Source organism: Anarhichas minor, unplaced genomic scaffold (assembly GCF_050575085.1).
Source record: "Anarhichas minor isolate MPS153535 unplaced genomic scaffold, ASM5057508v1 ptg000048l, whole genome shotgun sequence".
Lineage (NCBI taxonomy): Eukaryota > Metazoa > Chordata > Actinopteri > Perciformes > Anarhichadidae > Anarhichas > Anarhichas minor.
This window is the reverse complement of record NW_027466494.1, coordinates 778522-802500: the sequence shown is the minus strand read 5'-3', so window position 1 is coordinate 802500 and position 23979 is coordinate 778522. Positions and strand designations below refer to the sequence as shown.

Sequence of the window (23979 nt, the reverse complement as noted above, 5' to 3'; positions counted from 1 at the left end):
GAAGACGACTCCGACTTCAGAGAGTGAGTTTCCAAAATATGCAGCAGCTTCTTTCCTTTTGTCCCAATAAGGAGCTGAAGTCTGGGAGCACTGGTTCCCATACACACACACTCACACACACGCACACTAACTCTCACACACACACACACACACACACACACACACACACACACACACACACACACACACACACACTTCTCTTCAAACGTCTCTGTGTATCATTTAAAGCGTTCTCTTCTCCTCTTTAAGACCACGTTTCCCATCAGCCTTTGTAGCTCCCTGACAGCTAGCTGGTTGTTGCATGCTGGTTAGTAGTTTCCCCCTGCTTCTGGTCTTTGTGCTAAGCTAGGCTAATGGTGTCCTTGTCCTGTTAGATATGCTAACATTCTGTAGCTGTCTGGCATTGATTACCTATGAACATATTGTTGTCTAAGCTGGTTGTTTGTTGCTACACTGATTAACAGTTTCCCCCTGCTTCTGGTCTTTGTGCTAAGCTAGGCTAACGACGTCATGGTGCTGTTAGATATGCAAAGTTTTTGTAGCAAGAGAACAATATGTGAAATAAATGAAATAAGTCAATTTACAATGAAGTAGAAAATATAGTTTAGTTTATTTTATAAGCTGTTTTTTTATCCTTGTATCTAATATCTTGTTAGTTTCTAGCATGTAGTGTTTTTTAGTCACGATTCAGTTGATTCAAAGTATTTTAAACTTCTCTGTTTATGAGTCTGAATGTAAGAGAGAGAGAGCTGAGGGAGGGGGGGGAGAAGGACAGACTTCCATTTAAGGCCTGGTTTCCCGTCTCCTCCTCTTCTTCCTCCCTCTCACTATTTGTTCCCTCTCTCCTTTTAAGAAGCTCCTTGTTTGACAGTCTAAAAACGTCTGAATATGCAATGTAAAAACTACAAATATCCTGTATTTGTAGTTCTTATACTAAACATTAACTATATATTTGTAGTTCTTAAAGTATCGTTCGATATACATTAGTAGTTCTTATAGTAAACATTTGATGTGTATTTGTAGTTCTTATAGTGGACATTCAACATACATTTGTAGTTCTTGTAGTGCACATTCAACATGTATTTGTAGTTCTTATAGTACAAATTCAATATGTATTTGTAGTTCTTACAGTAAACAGTTAATATATATTTGTAGTTCTTACAGTACAATACAATCTATATTTGTAGTTATTGAAGTACCATTATATATGTATTTGTAGTTCTTATAGTAAACATCATCTATATTTGTAGTTCTTATAGTAACCAGTTGATATGTATTTGTAGTTCTTATAGTAGACAGTGGATCTGCATTTGTAGTTATTCTAGTGAACATTAGATAGATATTTGTAGTTCTTCTAGTGAACATTGGATATGTATTTGTAGTTCTTATAGTACATGTTATATATATATTTGTAGTTCTTATTAGTACACTTTGGTTTACATTTGTAGTTCTTATAGTAAACATTAGATATACATTTGTAGTTCTTATAGTAATGTTGATATATATTTGTAGTTAGTATAGTAAACATTGCTATATATTTGTAGTTATTATAGTAACATTGATTCATATTTGTAGTTCTTATGGTAACCATTTGATATGTATTTGTAGTTCTTATAGTAAACATTAGATCTGTATTTGTATTTCTTATAGCACATGATATATCTGTATTTATAGTCCTTATAGTACACATTAGATGTACATTTGTAGTTCTTATAGTAAACATTTGATATGTAGTTCTTCTTTTTCTACTATTTGAAAGACATTCATCCTGATGCCTCAGATTCTTTTAAAAGAACAGAGATCATAAAATGTCTCATAAACAAATGAATAAATAATAACAATAATAATAATAGAAATAATAAATCAGAATCTTTAGTTAAAGATACAATTACATTGGATCGTTTGTGTTTCAGGTGAAGCCAGAATAAAGAAACCGACGGCCAAGACTCCTCCCAAACAAGGTGACACACACACATATATACATATATATATACGTATATATATATATATATATACATATATATACATATATATACGTATATATATATATATATGTATATGTGTACTGTATATATAGAGGGCTTTTATTGATCCCTGATTATTGATCGGTATCTGCAGCTCTGCCTCCTCAGATCCTTCAGTTCCCCGAGGACATGAAGATCCTGGCAGGAGAGAAGGTGGAGATCCTCTGTAGGTTCTCTGGAGCTCCGCCCATCAACTGCACTTGGCTGAAGTTCAGGAAACCAGTGAGAACCACACACACACACACACCCCATAAAATATTGGCTGATTTTAGCCACGTTAGCAAAATTCTTAATGTGTCAACACTTTGGTTTATGATAAGATACCTGCAGAACTAATGTGTGTGTGTGTGTGTGTTACTCTGTGTGTGTGTGTGTGTAGATCCAGGCCTCAGCTGATATCTCCATAGACTCCAGTGACAGCAGCAGCAGATTGACCATCAGCAGCAGTCAGCAGGAACATTGTGGATGTTACACCATCGAGCTGAGGAATGCCGTCGGCCTCCGACAGGCCGCCCTCAACCTCACCATCGTCGGTAAGTCTCTCCTTCATACCGCTCTGCTTCATGTACCTTAAGATATATTTATATATATATGCATGTATATATTAGGGGTGTAACAATACACATATTCGTATTGAACCACGTAACAGACAACATGCTGTCTGACACTCCCACCACGTAACAGACAACGTGCTGTCTGACACTCCCACCACGTAACAGACAACATGCTGTCTGACACTCCCACCACGTAACAGACAACGTGCTGTCTGACACTCCCACCACGTAACAGACAACATGCTGTCTGACACTCCCACCACGTAACAGACAACGTGCTGTCTGACACTCCCACCACGTAACAGACAACGTGCTGTCTGACACTCCCACCACGTAACAGACAACGTGCTGTCTGACACTCCCACCACGTAACAGACAACATGCTGTCTGACACTCCCACCACGTAACAGACAACGTGCTGTCTGACACTCCCACCACGTAACAGACAACTCCAAACCATAATTCCTGCTTTGTTAAAGAAAACAAAAGTCCAAACAGAGAATCAAATTTACAAAGCTCCCGCTGTTGCTCTGACAACAGATGGCTGGACGTCACGGACTACACAAAGCTAGCTGTCTGTAACGACACAAATACGCCGATGTCATTAATCTAGCGGATATCTGGCCTCCTCCGAAGATATGAGAGTGTGACCTTTCACAGAAACACAACAGCAGCCCACGTGTTAAAGACTAAAGGAGCTTCTGCAGCTTCCTGTACACAATGAATCCATCATTAGTCAAAGTAAAACAGAACATACTTTATGATGGCATTTCTGCTTCTTTGATGTATTGAACCGTGGCACCCCTAATATACAGTGGGTACGGAAAGTATTCAGACCCCTTTAAATTATTCACTCTTTGTTTCATTGCAGCCATTTGCTAAAATCAAAAAAGTTCATTTTATTTCTCATTAATGTACACTCAGCACCCCATCTTCACAGAAAAAAACAGAAATGTAGAAATTTTTGCGAATTTATTAAAAAAGAAAAACTGAAATATCACATGGTCATAAGTATTCAGACCCTTTTCTCAGTATTGAGTAGAAGCACCCTTTTGAGCTAGTACAGCCATGAGTCTTCTTGGGAATGATGCAACAAGTTTTTCACACCTGGATTTGGGGATCCTCTGCCATTCTTCCTTGCAGATCCTCTCCAGTTCCGTCAGGTTGGATGGTGAACAGCCATTTTCAGGTCTCTCCAGAGATGCTCAATTGGGTTTAGGTCAGGGCTCTGGCTGGGCCAGTCAAGAATGGTCACAGAGTTGTTCCGAAGCCACTCCTTTGTTATTTTAGCTGTGTGCTTAGGGTCATTGTCTTGTTGGAAGGTGAACCTTCGGCCCAGTCTGAGGTCCAGAGCAATCTGGAAGAGGTTTTCTTCCAGGATATCTCTGTACTTGGCCGCATTCATCTTTCCTTCAATTGCAACCAGTCGTCCTGTCCCTGCAGCTGAAAAACACCCCCATAGCATGATGCTGCCACCACCATGTTTCACTGTTGGGATTGTATTGGGCAGGTGATGAGCAGTGCCTGGTTTTCTCCACACATACCGCTTAGAATTAATGCCAAAAAGTTCTATCTTGGTCTCATCACACCAGAGAATCTTATTTCTCATAGTCTGGGAGTCCATGTGTTTTTTGGCAAACTCTATGCGTGCTTTCATATGTCTTGCACTGAGGAGAGGCTTCCGTCAGGCCACTCTGCCATAAAGCCCCGACTGGTGGAGGGCTGCAGTGATAGTTGACTTTTTGGAACTTTCTCCCATCTCCCTACTGCATCTCTGGAGCTCAGCCACAGTGATCTTTGGGTTCTTCTTTACCTCTCTCACCAAGGCTCTTCTTCCACGATTGCTCAGTTTGGCTGGACGGCCAGGTCTAGGAAGAGTTCTGGTCGTCCCAAACTTCTTCCATTTAAGGATTATGGAGGCCACTGTGCTCTTAGGAACCTTGAGTGCTGCAGAAATTCTTTTGTAACCTTGGCCAGATCTGTGCCTTGCCACAATTCTGTCTCTGAGCTCCTTGGGCAGTTCCTTCGACCTCATGATTCTCATTTGCTCTGACATGCACTGTGAGCTGTAAGCTCTTATATAGACAGGTGTGTGCCTTTCCTAATCAAGTCCAATCAGTTTAATTAAACACAGCTGGGCTCCAATGAAGGAGTAGAACCATCTCAAGGAGGATCAGAAGAAATGGACAGCATGTGAGTTAAATATGAGTGTCACAGCAAAGGGTCTGAATACTTATGACCATGTGATATTTCAGTTTTTCTTTTATAATAAATTTGCAAAAATTTCTACATTTCAGTTTTTTTCTGTCAAGATGGGGTGCTGAGTGAACTTTTTTGATTTTAGCAAATGGCTGCAATAAAACAAAGAGTGAAAGATTTAAAGGGGTCTGAATACTTTCCGTACCCACTGTATATATAAATATAGTGTATATATAAGTATATATATATATACTTATATGTATGTTTATATATATATATAAATATATATAAATATATAAACAGCTCTGTGATTATAACAGCCTGAGTTCAGACTTAGAGCTGTGGTTTGCTGCCTTTGATGTTCCTCTGTCTTTTAATCCTCGTCCCTAACCCTTTAACCCTTTAACCTCTAGGTGGTCAGCGTGGTTCCTCTGTCCTTTAATCCTCGTCCCAAACCCTTTCACCTCTAGGTGATCAGCATGGTTCCTCTGTCCTTTAATCCCTGTCCCTAACCCTTTAACCTCTAGGTGGTCAGCATGGTTCCTCTGTCCTTTCATCCTCGTCCCTAACCCTTTAACCTCTCTGTAGTCAGCATGGTTCCTCTGTCCTTTAATCCTCATCCCAAACCCTTTAACCTCTAGGTGGTCAACATGGTTCCTCTGTCCTTTAATCCTCGTCCCAAACCCTTTAACCTTAAAGTGGTCAGCGTGGTTCCTCTGTCCTTTAATCCTTGTCCCTAACCCTTTAACCTCTCTGTGGTCAGCGTGGTTCCTCTGTCCTTTAATCCTCGTCCCAAACCCTTTAACCTCTAAGTGGTCAGCATGGTTCCTCTGTCCTTTAATTCTCATCACTAACCCTTTAACCTCTAGGTGGTCAGCGTGGTTCCTCTGTCCTTTAATCCCTGTCCCTTACCCTTTAACCTCTAGGTGGTCAACATGGTTCATCTGTCCTTTAATCCTCGTCCCAAACCCTTTAACCTCTAGGTGGTCAGCATGGTTCCTCTGTCCTTTAATCCTTGTCCCTAACCCTTTAACCTCTCTGTGGTCAGCGTGGTTCCTCTGTCCTTTAATCCTTGTCCCTAACCCTTTAACCTTTCTGTCGTCAACATGGTTCCTCTGTCCTTTAATCCTCATCCCAAACCCTTTAACCTCTAGGTGGTCAACATGGTTGCTCTGTCCTTTAATCCTCGTCCCAAACCCTTTAACCGCTAGGTGGTCAGCATGGTTCCTCTGTCCTTTAATCCTCTTCCCTAACCCTTTCACCTCTAGGTGGTCAGCGTGGTTCCTCTGTCCTTTAATCCTCGTCCCTAACCCTTTAACCTCTCTGTGGTCAACGTGGTTCCTCTGTCCTTTAATCCTCGTCCCAAACCCTTTAACCTCTAGGTGGTCAGGATGGTTCCTCTGTCCTTTCATCCTCGTCCCTAACCCTTTAACCTCTAGGTGGTCAGGCTGGTTCCTCTGTCCTTTCATCCTCGTCCCTAACCCTTTAACCTCTAGGTGGTCAGCATGGTTCCTCTGTCCTTTCATCCTCGTCCCTAACCCTTTAACCTCTCTGTGGTCAGCATGGTTCCTCTGTCCTTTAATCCTCGTCCCTAACCCTTTAACCTCTCTGTGGTCAACATGGTTCCTCTGTCCTTTAATCCTCGTCCCAAACCCTTTAACCTCTAAGTGGTCAGCATGGTTCCTCTGTCCTTTAATCCTTGTCCCTAACCCTTTAACCTTTCTGTCGTCAACATGGTTCCTCTGTCCTTTAATCCTCGTCCCAAACCCTTTAACCGCTAGGTGGTCAGCATGGTTCCTCTGTCCTTTAATCCTCATCCCTAACCCTTTCACCTCTAGGTGATCAGCGTGGTTCCTCTGTCCTTTCATCCTTGACCCTAACCCTTTAACCTCTAGGTGGTCAGCGTGGTTCCTCTGTCCTTTAATCCTCGTCCCTAACCCTTTAACCTCTAGGTGGTCAGCGTGGTTCCTCTGTCCTTTAATCCCTGTCCCTTACCCTTTAACCTCTAGGTGGTCAGCATGGTTCCTCTGTCCTTTAATCCTCATCCCAAACCCTTTAACCTCTAGGTGGTCAACGTGGTTCCTCTGTCCTTTAATCCTCGTCCCAAACCCTTTAACCTCTAGGTGGTCAGCGTGGTTCCTCTGTCCTTTAATCCTCGTCCCAAACCCTTTAACCTCTAGGTGGTCAGCGTGGTTCCTCTGTCCTTTAATCCTCGTCCCTAACCCTTTAACCTCTCTGTGGTCAACATGGTTCCTCTGTCCTTTAATCCTCGTCCCAAACCCTTTAACCTCTAGGTGGTCAGCATGGTTCCTCTGTCCTTTAATCCTTGTCCCTAACCCTTTAACCTCTCTGTGGTCAGCGTGGTTCCTCTGTCCTTTCATCCTCGTCCTTAAGCCTTTAACCTCTAGGTGGTCAGCGTGGTTCCTCTGTCCTTTAATCCTCGTCCCAAACCCTTTAACCTTTAAGTGGTCAGCGTGGTTCCTCTGTCCTTTAATCCTCGTCCCAAACCCTTTAACCTCTAGGTGGTCAGCATGGTTCCTCTGTCCTTTAATCCTTGTCCCTAACCCTTTAACCTCTCTGTGGTCAGCGTGGTTCCTCTGTCCTTTAATCCTTGTCCCTAACCCTTTAACCTCTCTGTGGTCAGCGTGGTTCCTCTGTCCTTTAATCCTCGTCCCTAACCCTTTCACCTCTAGGTGGTCAGCGTGGTTCCTCTGTCCTTTAATCCTCGTCCATAACCCTTTAACCTCTAGGTGGTCAGCATGGTTCCTCTGTCCTTTAATCCTCGTCCCAAACCCTTTCACCTCTAGGTGGTCAGCGTGGTTCCTCTGTCCTTTAATCCTCGTCCATAACCCTTTAACCTCTAGGTGGTCAGCGTGGTTCCTCTGTCCTTTAATCCTCATCCCAAACCCTTTAACCTCTAAGTGGTCAGCATGGTTCCTCTGTCCTTTAATCCTTGTCCCTAACCCTTTAACCTTTCTGTCGTCAACATGGTTCCTCTGTCCTTTAATCCTCATCCCAAACCCTTTAACCTCTAGGTGGTCAACATGGTTCCTCTGTCCTTTAATCCTCGTCCCTAACCCTTTAACCTCTAGGTGGTCAGCGTGGTTCCTCTGTCCTTTAATCGTCATCCCTTACCCTTTAACCTCTCTGTGGTCAGCATGGTTCCTCTGTCCTTTAATCCTCGTCCCTAACCCTTTAACCTCTCTGTGGTCAGCGTGGTTCCTCTGTCCTTTAATCCTCGTCCCTAACCCTTTCACCTCTAGGTGGTCAGCATGGTTCCTCTGTCCTTTAATCCCTGTCCCTTACCCTTTAACCTCTAGGTGGTCAGCATGGTTCCTCTGTCCTTTAATCCTCATCCCAAACCCTTTAACCTCTAGGTGGTCAACATGGTTCCTCTGTCCTTTAATCCTCGTCCCAAACCCTTTAACCTCTAGGTGGTCAGCGTGGTTCCTCTGTCCTTTAATCCTCGTCCCAAACCCTTTAACCTCTAGGTGGTCAGCGTGGTTCCTCTGTCCTTTAATCCTCGTCCCTAACCCTTTAACCTCTCTGTGGTCAACATGGTTCCTCTGTCCTTTAATCCTCGTCCCAAACCCTTTAACCTTTAAGTGGTCAGCGTGGTTCCTCTGTCCTTTAATCCTCGTCCCAAACCCTTTAACCTCTAGGTGGTCAGCATGGTTCCTCTGTCCTTTAATCCTTGTCCCTAACCCTTTAACCTCTCTGTGGTCAGCGTGGTTCCTCTGTCCTTTAATCCTTGTCCCTAACCCTTTAACCTCTCTGTGGTCAGCGTGGTTCCTCTGTCCTTTAATCCTCGTCCCTAACCCTTTCACCTCTAGGTGGTCAGCGTGGTTCCTCTGTCCTTTAATCCTCGTCCCTAACCCTTTAACCTCTAGGTGGTCAGCGTGGTTCCTCTGTCCTTTAATCCTCGTCCCAAACCCTTTAACCGCTAGGTGGTCTGCATGGTTCCTCTGTCCTTTAATCCTCATCCCTCACCCTTTCACCTCTAGGTGGTCAGCGTGGTTCCTCTGTCCTTTAATCCTCATCCCAAACCCTTTAACCTCTAGGTGGTCAGGATGGTTCCTCTGTCCTTTCATCCTCGTCCTTAACCCTTTAACCTCTAGGTGGTCAGGATGGTTCCTCTGTCCTTTAATCCTTGTCCCTAACCCTTTAACCTTTCTGTCGTCAACATGGTTCCTCTGTCCTTTAATCCTCATCCCAAACCCTTTAACCTCTAGGTGGTCAACATGGTTCCTCTGTCCTTTAATCCTCGTCCCAAACCCTTTAACCGCTAGGTGGTCAGCATGGTTCCTCTGTCCTTTAATCCTCATCCCTAACCCTTTCACCTCTAGGTGGTCAGCGTGGTTCCTCTGTCCTTTAATCCTCGTCCCTAACCCTTTAACCTCTCTGTGGTCAACGTGGTTCCTCTGTCCTTTAATCCTCGTCCCAAACCCTTTAACCTCTAGGTGGTCAGGATGGTTCCTCTGTCCTTTCATCCTCGTCCCTAACCCTTTAACCTCTAGGTGGTCAGGCTGGTTCCTCTGTCCTTTCATCCTCGTCCCTAACCCTTTAACCTCTAGGTGGTCAGCATGGTTCCTCTGTCCTTTCATCCTCGTCCCTAACCCTTTAACCTCTCTGTGGTCAGCATGGTTCCTCTGTCCTTTAATCCTCGTCCCTAACCCTTTAACCTCTCTGTGGTCAACATGGTTCCTCTGTCCTTTAATCCTCGTCCCAAACCCTTTAACCTCTAAGTGGTCAGCATGGTTCCTCTGTCCTTTAATCCTTGTCCCTAACCCTTTAACCTTTCTGTCGTCAACATGGTTCCTCTGTCCTTTAATCCTCGTCCCAAACCCTTTAACCGCTAGGTGGTCAGCATGGTTCCTCTGTCCTTTAATCCTCATCCCTAACCCTTTCACCTCTAGGTGATCAGCGTGGTTCCTCTGTCCTTTCATCCTTGACCCTAACCCTTTAACCTCTAGGTGGTCAGCGTGGTTCCTCTGTCCTTTAATCCTCGTCCCTAACCCTTTAACCTCTAGGTGGTCAGCGTGGTTCCTCTGTCCTTTAATCCCTGTCCCTTACCCTTTAACCTCTAGGTGGTCAGCATGGTTCCTCTGTCCTTTAATCCTCATCCCAAACCCTTTAACCTCTAGGTGGTCAACGTGGTTCCTCTGTCCTTTAATCCTCGTCCCAAACCCTTTAACCTCTAGGTGGTCAGCGTGGTTCCTCTGTCCTTTAATCCTCGTCCCAAACCCTTTAACCTCTAGGTGGTCAGCGTGGTTCCTCTGTCCTTTAATCCTCGTCCCTAACCCTTTAACCTCTCTGTGGTCAACATGGTTCCTCTGTCCTTTAATCCTCGTCCCAAACCCTTTAACCTCTAGGTGGTCAGCATGGTTCCTCTGTCCTTTAATCCTTGTCCCTAACCCTTTAACCTCTCTGTGGTCAGCGTGGTTCCTCTGTCCTTTCATCCTCGTCCTTAAGCCTTTAACCTCTAGGTGGTCAGCGTGGTTCCTCTGTCCTTTAATCCTCGTCCCAAACCCTTTAACCTTTAAGTGGTCAGCGTGGTTCCTCTGTCCTTTAATCCTCGTCCCAAACCCTTTAACCTCTAGGTGGTCAGCATGGTTCCTCTGTCCTTTAATCCTTGTCCCTAACCCTTTAACCTCTCTGTGGTCAGCGTGGTTCCTCTGTCCTTTAATCCTTGTCCCTAACCCTTTAACCTCTCTGTGGTCAGCGTGGTTCCTCTGTCCTTTAATCCTCGTCCCTAACCCTTTCACCTCTAGGTAGTCAGCGTGGTTCCTCTGTCCTTTAATCCTCGTCCATAACCCTTTAACCTCTAGGTGGTCAGCGTGGTTCCTCTGTCCTTTAATCCTCGTCCCAAACCCTTTCACCTCTAGGTGGTCAGCGTGGTTCCTCTGTCCTTTAATCCTCGTCCCTAACCCTTTAACCTCTAGGTGGTCAGCGTGGTTCCTCTGTCCTTTAATCCTCGTCCCAAACCCTTTAACCTCTAAGTGGTCAGCATGGTTCCTCTGTCCTTTAATCCTTGTCCCTAACCCTTTAACCTTTCTGTCGTCAACATGGTTCCTCTGTCCTTTAATCCTCATCCCAAACCCTTTAACCTCTAGGTGGTCAACATGGTTCCTCTGTCCTTTAATCCTCGTCCCTAACCCTTTAACCTCTAGGTGGTCAGCGTGGTTCCTCTGTCCTTTAATCGTCATCCCTTACCCTTTAACCTCTCTGTGGTCAGCATGGTTCCTCTGTCCTTTAATCCTCGTCCCTAACCCTTTAACCTCTCTGTGGTCAGCGTGGTTCCTCTGTCCTTTAATCCTCGTCCCTAACCCTTTCACCTCTAGGTGGTCAGCATGGTTCCTCTGTCCTTTAATCCCTGTCCCTTACCCTTTAACCTCTAGGTGGTCAGCATGGTTCCTCTGTCCTTTAATCCTCATCCCAAACCCTTTAACCTCTAGGTGGTCAACATGGTTCCTCTGTCCTTTAATCCTCGTCCCAAACCCTTTAACCTCTAGGTGGTCAGCGTGGTTCCTCTGTCCTTTAATCCTCGTCCCAAACCCTTTAACCTCTAGGTGGTCAGCGTGGTTCCTCTGTCCTTTAATCCTCGTCCCTAACCCTTTAACCTCTCTGTGGTCAACATGGTTCCTCTGTCCTTTAATCCTCGTCCCAAACCCTTTAACCTTTAAGTGGTCAGCGTGGTTCCTCTGTCCTTTAATCCTCGTCCCAAACCCTTTAACCTCTAGGTGGTCAGCATGGTTCCTCTGTCCTTTAATCCTTGTCCCTAACCCTTTAACCTCTCTGTGGTCAGCGTGGTTCCTCTGTCCTTTAATCCTTGTCCCTAACCCTTTAACCTCTCTGTGGTCAGCGTGGTTCCTCTGTCCTTTAATCCTCGTCCCTAACCCTTTCACCTCTAGGTGGTCAGCGTGGTTCCTCTGTCCTTTAATCCTCGTCCCTAACCCTTTAACCTCTAGGTGGTCAGCGTGGTTCCTCTGTCCTTTAATCCTCGTCCCAAACCCTTTAACCGCTAGGTGGTCTGCATGGTTCCTCTGTCCTTTAATCCTCATCCCTCACCCTTTCACCTCTAGGTGGTCAGCGTGGTTCCTCTGTCCTTTAATCCTCATCCCAAACCCTTTAACCTCTAGGTGGTCAGGATGGTTCCTCTGTCCTTTCATCCTCGTCCTTAACCCTTTAACCTCTAGGTGGTCAGGATGGTTCCTCTGTCCTTTCATCCTCGTCCCTAACCCTTTAACCTCTAGGTGGTCAGGCTGGTTCCTCTGTCCTTTCATCCTCGTCCCTAACCCTTTAACCTCTAGGTGGTTAGCATGGTTCCTCTGTCCTTTAATCGTCGTCCCTTACCCTTTAACCTCTCTGTGGTCAACATGGTTCCTCTGTCCTTTAATCCTCGTCCCTAACCCTTTAACCTCTCTGTAGTCAGCGTGGTTCCTCTGTCCTTTAATCCTTGTCCCTAACCCTTTAACCTCTCTGTGGTCAGCGTGGTTCCTCTGTCCTTTAATCCTCGTCCCTAACCCTTTCACCTCTAGGTGGTCAGCGTGGTTCCTCTGTCCTTTAATCCTCGTCCCTAACCCTTTAACCTCTAGGTGGTCAGCGTGGTTCCTCTGTCCTTTAATCCTCGTCCCAAACCCTTTAACCTCTAAGTGGTCAACATGGTTCCTCTGTCCTTTAATCCTCATCCCAAACCCTTTAACCGCTAGGTGGTCTGCATGGTTCCTCTGTCCTTTAATCCTCATCCCTCACCCTTTCACCTCTAGGTGGTCAGCGTGGTTCCTCTGTCCTTTAATCCTCGTCCCTAACCCTTTAACCTCTAGGTGGTCAGGATGGTTCCTCTGTCCTTTCATCCTCGTCCTTAACCCTTTAACCTCTAGGTGGTCAGGATGGTTCCTCTGTCCTTTCATCCTCGTCCCTAACCCTTTAACCTCTAGGTGGTCAGGCTGGTTCCTCTGTCCTTTCATCCTCGTCCCTAACCCTTTAACCTCTAGGTGGTTAGCATGGTTCCTCTCTCCTTTAATCGTCGTCCCTTACCCTTTAACCTCTCTGTGGTCAACATGGTTCCTCTGTCCTTTAATCCTCGTCCCTAACCCTTTAACCTCTCTGTGGTCAGCGTGGTTCCTCTGTCCTTTAATCCTCGTCCCTAACCCTTTCACCTCTAGGTGGTCAGCGTGGTTCCTCTGTCCTTTAATCCTCGTCCCTAACCCTTTCACCTCTAGGTGGTCAGCGTGGTTCCTCTGTCCTTTCATCCTCGTTCCAAACCCTTTAACCTCTAGGTGGTCAGCGTGGTTCCTCTGTCCTTTAATCCTCGTCCCTAACCCTAATCCTCCTCAGATAAACCCGACCCCCCAGCCCGGGTCCCTGCGGCCTCAGACGTGCGGCGGTCCAGTCTGACCCTGTCTTGGTACGGGCCGACCTACGACGGAGGCAGCGCCGTGCAGTCCTACAACCTGGAGACCTGGGACTCTTTGGAGCCGCAGTGGAAACACCTGGTGTCCTGCAACAGCACCTCCTACAACGTACAGGTGAGCTGTTGTTGTTGTTAGCAACTGGCTGTCAGACCTTAGGTGGGGCCCACATCCTAGAGGAGAAGTAACGTTGGTGTGTCCATCTCTTAGAACCTTCTTCCAGAGCGTCAGTATAAGTTTCGTGTTCGGGCCGAGAACATCTACGGAGTCGGAGAACCGAGTGCCGAATCTGTGCCGGTGACCGTCGGCCTGGTGGATGATGGTGAGTGAACTATCTGATTCTCATAGTTCTATAAGTCTATGAACGGAGGTTTGTTCCAGTCTGAGAACTTCTGTGGTCCATCTAGGCCTAAACCAGGACTAAGTCTACTAAACTAAACCAGCACAAAATGTGACTGAACTAAACCAGGACTAAGTCTACTAAACAAAACCGGGACTACGTCTACTAAACTAAACCAGGAATAAGCCTACTAAACTATACCAGGACTAAGTCTACTAAACTAAACCAGGACTAAGTCTACTTAACTAAACCAGGACATAGTCTACTAAACTAAACCAGTACTGAGTCTACTTAACTAAACCAGGAAGTAGTAGACTAAACTAAACCAGGACTTAGTCGACTAAACTAAACCAGGACTAAGTATACTTAACTAAACCAGGACTAAGTCTACTAAACTAAACCAGGACTTAATCTACTAAACTAAACCAAGACTAAGTTTAACTAAACCAGGACTACATCTACTAAACTAAACCAGGACTTAATCTACTAAACTAAACCAAGACTAAGTATACTTAACTAAACCAGGACTAAGTCTACTAAACTAAACCAGGACTTAATCTACTAAACTAAACCAAGACTAAGTCTACTAAACTAAACCAGGACTAAGTCTACTAAACTAAACCAAGACTAAGTCTACTAAACTAAACCAAGTCTAAGTCTACTAAACTAAACCAGGACTTTATCTACTAAACTAAATCAAGACTAAGTTTAACTAAACCATGACTAAGTATACTAAACTAAACCAGGACTTAATGAACTGAACTAAACGGACTAACTGAACTAACTGCTGCTGTTTGGTACTTAACTAAACCAGGACATAGTCTACTAAACTAAACCAGTACTGAGTCTACTTAACTAAACCAGGAAGTAGTAGACTAAACTAAACCAGGACTTAGTCGACTAAACTAAACCAGGACTAAGTATACTTAACTAAACCAGGACTAAGTCTACTAAACTAAACCAGGACTTAATCTACTAAACTAAACCAAGACTAAGTTTAACTAAACCAGGACTACATCTACTAAACTAAACCAGGACTTAATCTACTCAACTAAACCAAGACTAAGTATACTTAACTAAACCAGGACTAAGTCTACTAAACTAAACCAGGACTTAATCTACTAAACTAAACCAAGACTAAGTCTACTAAACTAAACCAGGACTAAGTCTACTAAACTAAACCAAGACTAAGTCTACTAAACTAAACCAAGTCTAAGTCTACTAAACTAAACCAGGACTTTATCTACTAAACTAAATCAAGACTAAGTTTAACTAAACCATGACTAAGTATACTAAACTAAACCAGGACTTAATGAACTGAACTAAACGGACTAACTGAACTAACTGCTGCTGTTTGGTTCGTCTGACAGATGAAGAGGCCGAGGCAGAGGAGGAGGATGAAGGTACGATGACTCAGACTTCCTGTTAACAAGCTAACATATGCTAACATAACATGACCCCCCACCCCTCCCGGTGACCTCTGACCTCTGTGTTTTCAGACCTGGACAAGGAGCCCGACTACAGAGATGTGTCCATCAGGACCGACGTGAAGGTGAAGGAGCTGTACGACGTGGAGGAGCGGCTGGGAACGTGAGTCTCCGCCCACTCACTCCTCACCCACAATGCACCTGTGATGTAACGTGAAGAGGCCATTTCTAAAGACGTCACTGTTTTTATGTGTGACAGGGGGAAGTTTGGTCAGGTCTTCAAGCTGGTGGAGAAGGCCACGAAGAAGGTGTGGGCGGGAAAGTTCATCAAGGCGTACTCGGCGAAGGAGAAGGACAACGTCCGGCACGAGATCGGCATCATGAACAGCCTGCACCACCCGAAACTGGTGCAGTGCATCGATGCCTTCGAGGGGAAGTCGGACATCGTCATGGTGCTCGAGATGTACGTTGGTTTTATTATTTATTAAATACAGTATAATTATATTTTTCTTAACAATGTTAAAACAGAGAAAACTAAATTTAACAAAAGAAAAAGAAGATAAATAAGAAGCTAACTTATGTTAAATGTATTAATGCCAGCAGCTGGTTAGCTTAGCTTAGCATACAGACGAGTTCCCTCCACAAACTTCTTCTTCCATTTAGGTTATGAAATAAAATAATAAACTTTTATGATTCTACATGTTTTGTTAAAATCTTCTTTTTACTGTAGAATGTTAAACCTGCAGCTGATCTCTGATCAGTTTGAACTGGAAACACAAACCAGATGTTTTTGTTTCAAACGACGTTGGAAAATAACTTTCTGTCCAACTATGAGCGGAATGACAGCAGCTATTTCCTGTCTGCTAATTTTAGAGCAGTGATGATCAACAGAGTCTTTATCTGATTATAACGCAGAAATATCTCATAATTTAGAAACATTTAGTTATTCTGATAAACACGAAATATCTGCTGACAAGTAAAAAACTGATGGACAAGAAGGAAGTCATCAGACTCTTATTTTGGTAGGGTTTTCCTCCGGAAAGAATCCTTCTGGTTTGAGTTTGTAGTCTGAATTGTATCGACCAATCACGATGCAGCAGACTTTGGTTGAATGAAGGTAAACAGATTGTGTGGAGATAAAAGAGGGGGAGCTTATTGGCTGATGTTCTAATCTGGGAACCAATCGGCTATCATGAAAAATGACTCAGATTTATGAGCTCTTTTCTTTAGTGATGTGTTTCGAGAGATGAGACTGCAAGATGCTCTAAGATCGTTGTCCTCGGAGGCTAAACCGTTGTCAGACTGATAGTGTTTTTGTCGTCCTATGAAGCAGAGGTTTCTCTGTAGTCCTATGAAGCAGATGTTTCTCTGTAGTTCTTTGAACCAGATGTTTCTCTGTAGTCCTATGATCCAGATGTTTCTCTGTAGTTCTATGAACCAGATGTTTCTCTGTAGTCCTATGAACAGATGTTTCTCTGTAGTTCTATGAACCAGATGTTTCTCTGTAGTTCTATGAACCAGATGTTTCTCTGTAGTGCTATGAACCAGATGTTTCTCTGTAGTTCTTTGAACCAGATGTTTCTCTGTAGTTCTTTGAACCAGATGTATCTCTGTAGTTCTATGAAGCAGATGTTTCTCTGTAGTCCTACGGACCAGATGTTTCTCTGTAGTTCTTTGAACCAGATGCTTCTCTGTAGTTCTTTGAACCAGATGTTTCTCTGTAGTTCTATGAACCAGATGTTTCTCTGTAGTCCTGTGAACCAGATGTTTCTCTGTAGTCCTATGAACCAGATGTTTCTCTGTAGTTCTTTGAACCAGATGTTTCTCTGTAGTTCTATGAACCAGATGTTTCTCTGTAGTCCTATGAACCAGATGTCTCTCTGTAGGATCTCCGGTGGCGAGCTGTTTGAGCGGATTATCGATGAGGACTTCGAGCTGACGGAAAGGGAGGTGATCAGATACATGCTGCAGATCATCGATGGCGTCAGTTTCATCCACAAACAGGGAATCGTCCACCTGGACCTGAAACCAGAGAACATCATGTGTGTCAACAAGACCGGCGGGAAAATCAAACTCATCGACTTCGGCCTCGCCAGGCGACTAGGTGACATCACTGAGGAGTTTGACTAAACTTTATTGATCCAGACTGAGACAAATATCCAATGGATTTACATTAAATATACTTCAGTTAATGATGCATCTAAGTAAATATACAAATAATCAAACACTATGCTAACATTATACTATCATTATGCTATTATTATGCTAACAGTATGCTATTATTATGCTAAGACAATGCTAAGACAATGCTAACACAGACCAGAGCTCTGTTTCAGAAAGCAGGTTTAGAGAAAACGATAACGTCAACAGTTAGCCTGATATGTCCTAAAATGGCCGCCCCTGATCATTTTTGACTGTTTATCTTTTAAACAAACTCTTTTCTCTTCAACAGAAAACGCAGGAACTCTGAAGGTTTTATTTGGGACTCCAGAGTTTGTGGCTCCAGAAGTGATCAACTATGAAGCCATCAGTTATCCCACCGACATGTGGAGTATAGGAGTCATCTGTTACATACTGTGAGTCTATCTTTAGCTTAGCTTAGCATCATTTTGTTTTTATGGTCTTTGAGTTTAGCTTATTTTAGCTTGGCTTCACTTAGCTTAGCTTCATTTATTTTGTTTTTATTTTTAGCTAGTAGTAGTATGTAGTTCAGTTAACTTTAGTCTGGCTCAGTTTGTCTCAGCTCAGTTCAGCTCAGTTTGGCTCAGTTCTGTGTTGTCGTCCCTCAGGCTGAGCGGTTTGTCTCCCTTCATGGGCGACAACGACAACGAGACTTTGTCCAACGTGACCTCGGCCTCCTGGGACTTTGAGGACGACGCCTTCGACGAGATCTCAGACAACGGAAAAGACTTCATCACCAACCTGCTGAAGAAAGACATGAAGTAAGAACACACTCGATAGCATCGATAGCATCGATAGCATCGATAGCCCTCTGTCTGAAGCCTCTGTGTGTGTGTGTGTGTGTGTGTGTGTGTGTATGTGTGTGTGTGTGTGTGTGTGTGTGTGTGTGTGTGTGTGTGTGTCAGGGCCAGGCTCACCTGTGCTCAGTGCTATGAACACACCTGGCTGAAGCAGGACACCACCACCATGAAGGCCAAGAAGCTCTCCAAGGAGAGGATGAAGAAGTACATCCTGAGGAGGAAATGGCAGGTAAACATGACACAGCATACTATAACATGACCCAGCATTTTATACTGTAATACAAAGCAAACAGTTCTAAGTAGAAAAACGACAGAACAAAAGGGAATGTAACAAAGATGTCTGCTCTATTAGATCATTAGGTTATTAACACACCTCAGCAGGACAGGAAGTGACCGTGTTTCTTCTTCTGTGGTAGAAAACCGGTCACGCTGTTCGAGCCATCGGCCGCCTGTCGACCATGGCAATGATGGCCGGAGTCAGCGCCAAGAAAGGGTCGCCGACCGAAGGTCAGCCGGGTCACCAGAACCTTCTTCTTCTGTTGTTAATGTTATTATATCTAGTGTGACACTGTGTGTGTGCGTGTGTGTGTGTGTGTGTGTGTGTAGAAGATAACCAGTTCCTGGAGTGTTTGGAGTTCGATCAGAAGACAGAGTGTAAACCTTCGTTCAGTTCTGTGATCAAAGACGTTGAGGTGGTGGAGGGCAGCGCTGCTCGCTTCGACTGCAAGATCGAAGGTAAAACACCTCATCCTGATCATCAATACTGGTTCTTATTGATCCTGATCATCAATACTGGTTCTTATTGATCCTGATCATCAATACTGGTTCTCCAGGTTTCCCCGATCCAGAGGTGGTTTGGTACAAAGACGAGCAGCCGATCAAAGAGACGCGACATTTTCAAATCGACTACGACGAGGAAGGAAATTGCAGTCTGGTCATTTCAGAGGTCAGAGGTCGACTCCTTTGTTCTTTGTTATTCTGTTGTGAAACCTGCTCTTCACTTCCTCTTCACTTCCAACTCACTTCCTCTTCACTTCCTATTCACTTCCTCTTCACCTCCACCTCACTTCCTCTTCACTTCCTATTCACTTCCTATTCACTTCCTCTTTACCTCCACGTCACTTCCTCACTTCCACCTTACTTCCTCTTTACTTCTTCCTCACTTCCTCTTCACACCCTCTTCACTTCCTCTTCACCTCCACCTCACTCCCTCTTAACTTCGTCTTTACTTCCTTTTCACCTCCTCTTCACCTCTTCCTCACTTCTTCTTCATCTCACCTCCTCCTCACCTCATCTTCACCTCCTCTCCAGGTGTCAGGTGACGATGACTCCAAGTACACGGTGAAGGCGGTCAACAGTCTCGGTGAGGCGACCTGCACCGCTGAGCTGCTGGTGGAGGTGATGGCTGGAGAGGAAGAAGAAGAGGAGGAGGAGGAATAGAGCATGTGTTGGTCTGGACTCCCACAGAAGGAGGAGGAGGAGGAGGAGCAGCTCCTCTTCATACCTGAGCAGGAAGATAATAACAGGTTGTGATTGGAGGAGGAGGTGGTGGGCGGGGTTTCGTCATGAGCAGTGATGATGTGTGCTAAGCCCCGCCCACCTGAAGCCTGGAGAATAGAAGCCCCCCCCCCCTCAGGTTAGCATCCATTCATTGGTGGGTTTCCTCTTCCTCTCACAGTCTATACACTGAGACTAGCTAACAAACAGTTGTCGTGTTTCCATTCAATTGTTCAGTAAATTTTAAGGAAATGTCGCAAAAAAAAAAAGTGAGTTTTGAGCTGAAGAGAATAAACTTGTCTACATGTTTGTAATCTGCCAGTTAAAAGAGTAGAAGAAGAAGAGAAGAAGAGCTTCATGTGTTAAAGCTGCATTCTCTCTAGTGTCCACCAGGGGGCGACTCCTCTGGTTGTATAGAAGTCTATGAGAAAATGACTCTACTTCTCTCTTGATTTATTGCCTTACACTAAGTGTTATTTATTACCTTTATACTTTACAATCTCTAGTTTCAAGTCTTCTTCAATACAGCATGATGTTCATTTAGTACATTAAGGTCCATTTAGAGTCAAACAGACCATAAAGCAGGGGATGCTTTAGGGCGGGGCTACACAGTGATTGACAGAGATGTATACGGCGTCTCTACGTCACTCCTCAGTCCAGATATGGTCACTTTCTATCTGTTAAAAAAAAAAAAACATTGGTCCACTGGGTTACGTCACGACGACTACGTCCACTTCTTATATACAGTCCTTTTTTTTTTTTAATACTAACACTAAAAGTATTGAATACTTCCTCCACCACCGCCTGGAGGGGAAAGAAAAGTGTCCTCACTCTGCAGGCTAAACACATGGTCCCCACAAAGACAGTAGTACGGAAACACACACAAATGTTTTATTCATTTCTTAGTTGTTCGTAGCTCCGCCCTCTTGTCTCACTTCTGGTTGCAAAATAACAAGATGGCGACGGTTCAAATTATGAATAAATATCCAGAAAGACACGAGTCATGTGACCTAAATGTTCGTTTTTTAAAATCCATTAACTCTTATTTGACAAAAAACAACCTCATTCGAGCGTAAAAACGTCTGTGATTCTGCAAAATTAGCACGAAAATATGTTCATGGAAACACGACTACTGATCCTAAATATTCCAAAAAACTCCATTCAACATGTTTGTTAAGAAGCTTTAACAAGTTAAATATAAAGAAGTTTAATATGTTAAATATACAAACTAGTGCTGGGCAAGTTAACGCGTTAATTTCGCGTTAACGCATTCATTAATTAACGCCGACAATTATTTTATCGCGCGTTAACGCATTTTTTAAATTTATTATAATTATTATAATTTTTATTTTTTTTATTTTTTTTTTTAATTGAAAGACAAGAGACAATACATATACATAACAACAAGAGGATGACAAGAACAGTGGGATAAAAGCCAGCAAACATCCTATAGTCAGTAATTTTAGTGCACCTATATGCTGAACTTCACGGTAAACGCATTTAAACGGCACAGATCGGGAGCGAGCGAAGGACTTTGAAAGTTAGCGGAAAGATTAACGTGAGACAACATCCGGTTTCTTCAGACAAACATCCGGTTTTCAGAATAAGATGCCAACAAAGTATGAATTATATTCACATTAAGTATAAAACATGCTACCTGCATCTGGTGAACCAAATGTTATTGCCCTTTTGTTCATATAGCAGTACTTTTAAAATAAAAGTGCGCAATACACTACTTTTGAATTCATTGTTGAACTTTGCCATAACAATGCGATTAATCGCGATTAATCGCAAAAAATCCATGCGATTAATCACGATTAAATATTTTAATCGTTGCCCAGCACTAATACAAACATAAAACTCCCAGTATCATCTTTCATACAGAGGAAACACATTGATGAAGAGGTGCTAGCTCAACACATGCTAGTCTGTTAGCGCTCTAATGCTCACGGAATGTGTGCAGCTCCTTCCCCCAAAGATGCATGGGAGCTGTAGTTCTTGGGGGCGTGTGGGCCTTTGCCTCTCTAACCTGCTCCCTGTGGGAGGAAGACGATGGTAGGATGAAGGTCGAGAGGAACTTTACACTCACAGAGTTTAGGTCACTGATTGATTATAACTGACTCCAAAGAACAAGGCAGACCACGTGGTGTTAGCGTGGTGTTAGCACTGCGGCTAACGGTGTGGTGACGACTCAAAGACAGATGAACTGATCACCTTGAGACGGGAACATAACTACATATTAAACCTCACTAGAACTCATTTGTGATTGACAGCTAACTAGCGTTTGTTTATTAATGTTAGCTCAGTAGCTAACAAACATTAGCTTACTAGCAGCAGAGCTTGGGGCTTTAATTTAAGCAGTTTGAAAATAAATCTGAATACAGTATAGACTAAACTCAAATCAGTCGTTTAACAATTAATAAATGTGTTTATCATGAATTAAATCATAATAATAATGACAGTAACAGTAACAGCTAATGTCACCATTAGCTAACAAACATTAGCTGGCTAAAAAACATTAGCTAGCTAACAAACCCTTTAGCTAACGTTGGCGTAGTGATTTCAGCATGTTAGCTAACATTGGCGTAGTGATGTCAGCATGTTGGCTAACGTTGGCGTCGTGATGTCAGCAGGTTAGCTAACGTTAGCGTCGTGATGTTACCACGTTAGCTAACGTTGGCGTAGTGATGTTAGTTAACGTTGGCGTAGTGATATCAGCATGTTGGCTAAAGTTGGCGTCGTGATGTCAGCATGTTAGCTAACATTAGCGTCGTGATGTTAGCATGTTAGCACAGCTCATTTTCCTTCTCGTTATCATTTTATTTACTGCCAGTATTTTCACTTAATGTTCGTCTCAGATTTAACTTTTATTCTTCTAAGTGATCGTTCGTTACACAAGAACAACACGAAGTGATCAGGGTTACTTCGCCACACGGGGTTTCTGGGTAATGAAGTCTTCCAAAGTCAAAGTGTTGCCACTCTGAGCTGCTAAATAAAAATCAAGTGCCTTAATTGTACCGTGACCGGACTTTGTGACTGTGAGGCTCAGATATAAAAGATATCACAATAATCCATGTTTTAGTTTATAATAACAAATGTTGAACGTGTCGCTTTCTTTCTTCTGTTCGAGCACTTTTTCTTATCTTGTTTGTATTTTTGAGTTTTGCTTTGAAAGCATCTTCCAGCTGACGTGGACTTACGTTGTTTGCCTTAAAGCAACTTTTAATGACGTCTGGAGGATTTTTCTACGATCACATTTGAGACGTTGTGGGACAAAATAAGTCTTTTTATCTTTTGGCTGCCTTGAAAACACGTTTTGTTAGCATGTCGAGATGATTTTATTAATTTAGAAACAAAATACTACTAAATATTCAGGAAATACTACGTGGTACAGCTCTTAACTCTTTAATGACCTCAAGTCAAGAAAAGAAAACTTATTTTAAAAATTGGACCTCAAAATTAGGAAATTTGATGTGATTTCTTAATTCTGAGGTACAATATCGTTAAATCTGGAGACTAAATCTCAAATTTACGAGATACAAAAATTATAATTACAAGATTGTGAGATCTTGAATTTTCACCTCAAGATTAAGAAATCTATTCTTAATTTCAGATTGTCATTTTGAGGTAAATTGTTAATTTAGTTTCATACTGATTTTCAAATTTTTTTATTACAGAAAGTCGAGCACAAAAAGTGCAACTCAAACCATTTTTGCAAATATTACAAATGAATTGTTCTGTAATATTAAATATCACAAACGCATGAAGACGTCATGTTGGACAAAGTAAAGTTTTCTTCATCGTCTTTATGATTTGAAAACAATATTACATTTTAACCTGTGACCTCTGACCCCTCGGTGGTTTAAAGGCGTCTCTGCTGAGTCGACATGTTGGTGAAGTCGTATCTTTGAACTCTTTTCTTTTTTTCCACATTCCAGCTCTTTGTTTGTGCTTTAAAACATTTATTTAAAGGTTTTCAGGGCTGATTCTCTTTTCAACCAAAGAAATTTCTTTAAGAACTCACAGGTGTGTGTTTGATCATCTAATGTTTGTGGGTTTGGTGGTTGCTTGTTTTAAGAATGTTTTATTTTTAGACTTATTTAATGCACAGATTCATAACTCTGATATTATCATGTGAGCAGATTTTCTCTCCAGCACTTGACACCGTTATTACAACTGAACCAAACAGTGGATTCACTCACAGACTGGTTTGTTTTGTATTAGATGTATGTAGATTATATTTCTCTATTTGTATAAAAATATATCGGTTTCATGAACTGCAGATGACATGTATGAGAACACTACGACTGTAGTTAAAGAAAATAAATAAATCTATCACAAAGCCAGCTGCTGTCTCGAAAAAATACTCTCTTCCTCCTTAAGTTTATCACAAACATTCAACATCAACACGTAAAGGAACACTTCATCCTTCAGTTTATCACAAACATTCATCATCAACACATAAAGGAACACGTCATCCTTCAGTTTATCACAAACATTCATCATCAACACATAAAGGAACACGTCATCCTTCAGTTTATCACAA

At 43.0% G+C, this 23979-nt stretch overlaps 1 protein-coding gene across 1 annotated transcript in view; it reads left to right on the top strand.

Annotated features, from left to right (window-relative positions):
- The window catches only part of LOC142971634 (myosin light chain kinase, smooth muscle-like), a 26937-nt gene extending 3158 nt beyond the window's left edge, over nt 1–23779 (top strand). Inside the window, exons 3-19 of the mRNA XM_076112221.1 lie at nt 1–23; nt 1914–1961; nt 2119–2246; nt 2404–2557; nt 13115–13305; nt 13399–13510; nt 14899–14931; nt 15028–15118; nt 15215–15418; nt 16842–17059; nt 17408–17531; nt 17745–17897; nt 18042–18165; nt 18353–18443; nt 18543–18671; nt 18770–18882; nt 19248–23779. The exon at nt 1–23 is cut by the window's left edge and continues 37 nt beyond it. Of these exons, the coding sequence (XP_075968336.1) occupies nt 1–23; nt 1914–1961; nt 2119–2246; nt 2404–2557; nt 13115–13305; nt 13399–13510; nt 14899–14931; nt 15028–15118; nt 15215–15418; nt 16842–17059; nt 17408–17531; nt 17745–17897; nt 18042–18165; nt 18353–18443; nt 18543–18671; nt 18770–18882; nt 19248–19376 (2065 nt within the window). The 3' untranslated portion in view covers nt 19377–23779. The remainder of the gene's footprint in view (nt 24–1913; nt 1962–2118; nt 2247–2403; nt 2558–13114; nt 13306–13398; nt 13511–14898; nt 14932–15027; nt 15119–15214; nt 15419–16841; nt 17060–17407; nt 17532–17744; nt 17898–18041; nt 18166–18352; nt 18444–18542; nt 18672–18769; nt 18883–19247) is intronic.
- Nucleotides 23780–23979: the final 200 nt, after the last annotated feature.